This window comes from Emys orbicularis, chromosome 3 (genome assembly GCF_028017835.1).
Source record: "Emys orbicularis isolate rEmyOrb1 chromosome 3, rEmyOrb1.hap1, whole genome shotgun sequence".
Lineage (NCBI taxonomy): Eukaryota > Metazoa > Chordata > Testudines > Emydidae > Emys > Emys orbicularis.
The window spans coordinates 180,979,627-180,985,981 of NC_088685.1; the positions used below are offsets into that span (position 1 = coordinate 180,979,627).

A 6,355-nucleotide genomic window follows, 5' to 3' on the forward strand; every position below is an offset into this window, starting at 1 on the left:
GACAGAATCAGTTAGGCATTGCTAGTGACTCTGATTGATGGTAGGACAGCCCGCTGCTGATTGTGCTTGTTGGTACTCCTTAGATGTTCTTCTCTTGAAAGCTTCTCTTCTAGTAGAAGGCCTTATTACTGCTTAACCCACATTTCCCAACACGTTGCTACTGCCTGGCAACGTTCTGACACAAAGAAGTAACAGGCAGCCTAGCTCCACTTACCTCTCTGAATGGGTCCTGTTGACACATTTGCTCCATCTTCTTGTGTTGCCACTCTCTTTATTTCTCATTGTGGTAGGTCAGCCTAGTTAACTCGACCTTTAACTGCATCTCTTCCCACTCAATGTCATCTGGTCACAGGGGACCCTTGCTTGGCTGCCCCGGATCTTCCCACTTACTGAACTCTCCCCCCTCATTGATGTCTATTCCTGCTCCCAAAAGCCCATTTATGACAGTCGTCTGAAGCCTCAGATAACTTACAGAATAAAGCCTATGAAGGAAAGTTAATATAGCTCTTGTCACATAAGATTTAGGCACAGAGAAAGAAATAAACTTTGTTTGAAGTTGGTTTCTCAAACAACAGTTTCCATTTCACAAGGATCCCACTCTCCCATCCACAGAAAGTTCAAACCCAAACCAAACTAACTGTAGAAACAATTTCACTGATATCATGATACCATAGTCACCATTTCCCTGTTGCTACAGTAACCCAGCTCTGTTGCCAAGGTCCTTTGACTCTTGTGCTATCTGTCGTACTAAGTCTTTTGTGTTGCAGGGAATGTATGTCTCATCTGTCAATGGGACACTTCCCACTAAAATCCTCATTTTTCCCCTTTCAACTCCATGGCACTTTTAGCCACTACCATCCCAGGTTATTGGAGACAGGTAATTACACTTATAAAGTGTTTACATTTGTGTTTGCACTAATAATTTTTAATCTCTTCATTTCTGGCTTAATAACACAGTTTAACTGTCATCAGCCATTCAAATTCCTCTGTCAGTCCAAGCTATTTTAAAAATGTGTACAAACATCCAATCAACTCCTAAGCTATCACAGACATGCAGACATCTGTTAGGAAGTTCACATTGGAAACACTGTGGAATTACAGAACTACAGAAGGGAACACCTTTATATGGGTGGACTTGATTTGGTGTCTCCACACTGATGCTGATAGAAATATCTGTAATCGAAAGGGTTCTCAGGCTGATTGGATTTTACACAAGTGATATCCCAGCTGCTTGACTTGCTGCAAAATCTCAATTACAGTTGTAAGCTAGGGGCAGGTCTACACTACCCGCCTGAATCGGCGGGTAGAAATCGATCTCTCGGGGATCGAATTATCGCGTCTCGTCGGGACGCGATAATCAATCCCCGAATCGACGCTTGTACTCCACCAGCGAAGGTAGGAGTAAGCGCCGTCGACGGGGGAGCTGCGGAGGTCGATTTGCCGCCGTCCTCACAGCGGGGTAAGTCGGCTCCGATACGTCGAATTCAGCTACGCTATTCGCGTAGCTGAATTTGCGTATATTAAATTGACACCCCCCCCCCCCCATAGTGAGGACGTAGCCTAGAATTGCACTGGAGTAAATACAGCTCTCCCTGGCCAACATAAGAGATGGCACTTGTCAACCAGAACAGCTGTTTTAGTCAGCAGCCTCCCCGTGCTGCCACGGATTCCAGATACAGTGTGGCTGAACTCAACTAAGGCTAATTGCTGCATTACAGAGGAACCACAAAGTATGACAGGTGAGTATCCTAAAGTCTCTTGTTTGGAGTGAGCCAACTGTCATCTAACCTTGGAGAAGAGGAAATCTAGCTGCAATAAAACCTTTGACCCTTATTTTATTTGGACTACTTACCTGAACTCTCATATGTTGGTTGTATCAATGTCAGACAGCCTCAGCTTACTTACCATGTCAATCCTCCTCTCAGGAAGATCATGCCATCGATCATTCGATTTACTGCAGATCTTTGCACACATGCAAGCTAGAGAATCCTATTTGTGATCTTCCACTATTTTGAAAATATAGAGCTGTAGATCTGGCTGTGGGATGACTTTGGAGATCTGCACTCATTCCGTGGTGGGTCAGTGTTTATCCAATAGCTAGACCTGGGTCTGAGATACACTTACGTCAATGGACATGGTTCAAAGGGCTTGTTCTAGTTGCCATGCATAGCATGGGCTCTGTATGGAAACAGAATGCCATTTGAATACAAACAGAATATCCTCCTGTCCAGGATCAAGCATATCAGAAGCACACTCGGGAATATGTTTGAATTACACCCATATCATCCCCTAAAACTTTGACTTGAACAGCTCTTTAGGTGTTGGGATTGAGGTATCCAAAAATGCTCATTGAGTTGTTTCCCCATCATGTACACAATGCCATATGCAGACCTCGCAGGAACAACAAGGACACAAATGCTAGAATGATTTAAATACATACAAAAAAGTTTATGGGGACATGTGGCTGACTAATACTCCAATTCTAACTTTGCGAGAGTGTGAATGAGATTGTACTAGCTCCTCACCAGACGTTTCATAGGGTAAACAACTTCTCACCTTTCCACACCTGGTGGGAGGACCCTTATGTTGCATGATAAAGGTAGTGTAAAAGGGACATCACCAAATTCTGACTAGACTTAGTCCCAACAGAAAGGTCAGAAGCATTATCTCCTAAATCTTCCTTTATGGGTCCCGAGTCTATAGCGATCTCAGCAGTCACCAGAACTTGGCTGCAATAAATGTGAGTGCTTGTTAGTGAAAATGGGCCACCCATCCTCAAAAGAAATGGTGTGGGAACTAAAGAGTGTGGCACATCCCAGCTAGGAACAAGTAAACCTTCTCACTGAGAAAACACCAAGAGTAAATAACCACGTGGGCCCCCTTCCGTGCAGCCTCACAGAAACAAGGCTCATAGCCAAGCCGCTATCTTCCACCAGGGAGGTGAGAATAAATGGACAAAGACACATTCCAAAGCGATTTCTATTACATGTATCTTTATTAGTATAGGTGAATGTGACAGAATTATGCTGAATATGTTAATGGACGCACATGTAATTGAACAATGATATTCAGCTACAATATTCAAAAGGAGTAAGTGAAACTTGCACAAATTATAGCATTGTGTATATAATGATAGTGGAAATGCTAGGTGAAGCGCAGGTAGGATAATGGAGATGGGGAGCAGGAAAAGTGGGGAAAAAGTCAGGACAGATAAGCATCTGTTTCAACTGTAGCAAATGTGCTGTTGGTTTAGCAACATTTTTTCTTATTTTTGCAATCCTGGAAAATCTTCTTGAAAATGAAATAGAGCACAATGGCAAAACAAAACAAGTAGTGTTTTATAACAAAATAGAACGCCAGCTCCCTCACTGTGTAAATGAGGTGTATAAAGATGAAGCAGTCTAGAAACAAGGTGTACTGGTTCTGGGGCTGGAGTAGGTCATGGAGTCCTTGGCCAAACTGTGGAAAAAGGAAGAGAGATGCATGACATTGCAAGATCGCATTCTGCACACGACTTTGTACAGATGCTGCTGCTCAGCACACCCAGTCCTTTTGGTCTGTACTGGATGTCACCACTGGTGTAGCCCATACTCTGTGTGAGCTCATAGTCACATATTAATTCATCTTTCAATAACCAATAGCTCAATCATCTCCAAATACGTACTTACACAACCCTTATATGGGAATGGTCAGGCCTTATGTTAATAAAGGAATTGGCAGTTTCTTTCTTTAATTGAGCCTGAAATATGCCAATATACACTGGGCCTGATTCTGATCTCATTTACATTGGTAATTCCATTAGTGTTACTGTTGCTTAACACCAGTGTAAGTGAGATCACATCCCTCCTGCAGTACTTGTTTCCAAACTATACATACAGAAGGTGTTACAGGTAACTTTAAAATCTATGGGTTTGTACAGCACCTTGCCAAGTGCAGTCCTCCATCCTAACTGAGGCTCCTAAGCTCTACTGCAGTACAAATAATAAATAATAATGCAAACACTTCTATCTATCTTGTGCTAACTAACAGCACAAAGCCTGCAAGAAATGCTAAAGCTACATGTACATCTTACCATAGATGATATTGGAATAGACAGCCTGATATTCCTCCCACTAACACCAGTAACCAACTGTTGAAAGTGAGAGGAGAAATAACCCCAGAGACAGCAACAGTGATCAGGAAAACTCACTCAACTGAGATTTGCAAGTGGCACATCTTCTAAACCTTTCTTCCTCTGTCAAAAAATTATCTCCTTTAGACTGGATACCTGGTAACAATGGACCAAATCCTACAAAACCTTGACTATGTGATTTCAACAGGGCTACTTCTGTGAACAAGGAGTTGCAAAACCTGGCCCATCTTCCAAATTTGTATGGGCTTGGTGACCAGATATCTACCTGCCTTCACAGCTGTTTGCTCTGATATACTTGTGGCTTGGTCATCAAACTGTACCTCAGGAAATCTTTCAGAAACTATTCTAGCAATAAGTCCTCTTTGACCTCTTTCATTATGGAGGCAGGTAAACCAAGGCAGGCCCTCAACCTTTTGCTGCCGAGGGTGGCAAACATTTTCGGTGCCCCCCTGAGTGGCTGAGTAAACACAAACACTTAAACAAGGGCTGAGCCATGTGACATACCCCTCATGTTGATTTGGTGCCCTCCAGAAACTGGGACCCAGGTCAGCTGCCCCTAAAGCTGGCCATAAGTTAATCAGTAGAACCATCAGTAAGATCCATTACTCTATTGTATTCATAATTTGGAAAACATTCCTTCTATGTTTTTCTTAAGCCCATTGAACTTTACCCAATAAACTTAATTTGCAAGTTAAAAGTACTTTAACAGCTCATTTTAATTGTATCACAGTCTTAGGGGACTGTTCTTAGAGGAGGCAATATCTTGACTTCTCTGTGAGCAACAGTGTGAGCTGTAGGGATCACATTCCCACCTCTAATTTAAAAGCAGAATGAAAATGTTCTTGAGGAAGGAATACTCAAAGGAATGAGGCTTTATGGAAGTGTGGAAATAGTTTCCCTCTCTGTCATGCCCACCGCTTTTTTCCCATTCCCACTTACTGATCTGGGTGTTGCCTGTTGACGTATCTGCTCCATAGTCTTCTCATGCTGCCGTTGCTTTTCATTGTCTTCATGTTTGTGTTTCATCCTGGTCAGTGCAGAATCCCACCTCATCTTCTCCAGCTCGAGATCAGTGGCTGTGATGCGTCTGCCACATGGCTGTTCCAGCTCCTCCAAATTGCTGATCTCACCCATGCTGGTGAATCCTTCTGGCTGCAAAGCATCAGCTTCTCTCTTTGCCCTGTTCTCCAAATAGGCTGCTTGGCTCTTACCATCCAAGCCCTCTGTCATATCATCCGGGATGTATGATGATGTTGGGGTACCTCTGGAAGCATCCTGGTACAAATTGGGAGTAGGTATAAATTCATATTTAAGCTGATATAAGAGACCTAATCAGGCTTTAATGGGACAGATTTGGTCTCATGTATCTAAAACTTTGGGCAATTATATATTCACATACTGACTCACTAGTCCTATAATATCTACCAGCTTCCTTTGAAAAGGTATTTTATAGAGCTGGTTGGGAATTTTCTGTTGATTTTTTTTTTTCAACAGAAAATACAATGTCTGCAAAATCAAAATTTTTCTATAGGAAAATCTAAATTAACTATTTTGTTGAAGTCAGATTGACCCAAATCAGAACATTTTGATTCATTGAACCAAATCAAAATGTTTCATTTCAAGTCAGTTCAATATTAATCTGTGTCCATCCAAGCTGCTGCCTCATGAGAGAGGTACCTCAGATGTCCCATGCTCCCACTCTCCTTTAGGGGCTGAGCTCCCTGGCTGGATGACATCTCCCATTATACACTATAATCTTACCTCTGGCTGAATTTTCACTTCCACTTACCATCTTCTCATGCTGCCGCTGCTTCTTGTTGTCTTTATACTGAGCTATCTGCACAGTAAATTCAAACCCTGTCTGCATTTCCTTTAATGTTGTACCAGCTTGGTCTGAATATTCCGACCCCTCCAGGTTGCTGAGCCGCTCCAAATCGGCTTGTGTCTCCTGGTCTTTAACATGCAGAGACTCCGTCTCAACATGGGAGACATCTGATGAAGTCAAGGTATCTCTGGGGGTGTCCTGGCACAGATTGGGGAAAAGCACAGATGTACTTTTAAGCAAGTGACCCCTAAGAAGCCAAGGGATGGATTTTGAAAGGTATTTAAGCACCTGCAAATGTAGATAGGTGCCTAGTGGGATTTTCAGAAGAACCATGGTGCCTAACTCCTATTGAAACCACTGGGAATTAGGCACCTAGGCAATTCTGAAAATCCCACTAG

General features: G+C 42.7%; 1 protein-coding gene across 1 annotated transcript; it reads right to left on the reverse strand.

Moving 5' to 3' along the window:
* Positions 1-3,249: 3,249 nt before the first annotated feature.
* Positions 3,250-5,999, reverse strand: TMEM247 (transmembrane protein 247). The gene is made up of 3 exons (XM_065400561.1): positions 5,922-5,999; positions 5,072-5,407; positions 3,250-3,459 (listed from the first exon to the last, which is right to left on the reverse strand). Exons 1-3 carry the CDS (start codon positions 5,997-5,999, stop codon positions 3,250-3,252), a joined length of 624 nt encoding a protein of 207 aa, XP_065256633.1.
* Positions 6,000-6,355: the final 356 nt, after the last annotated feature.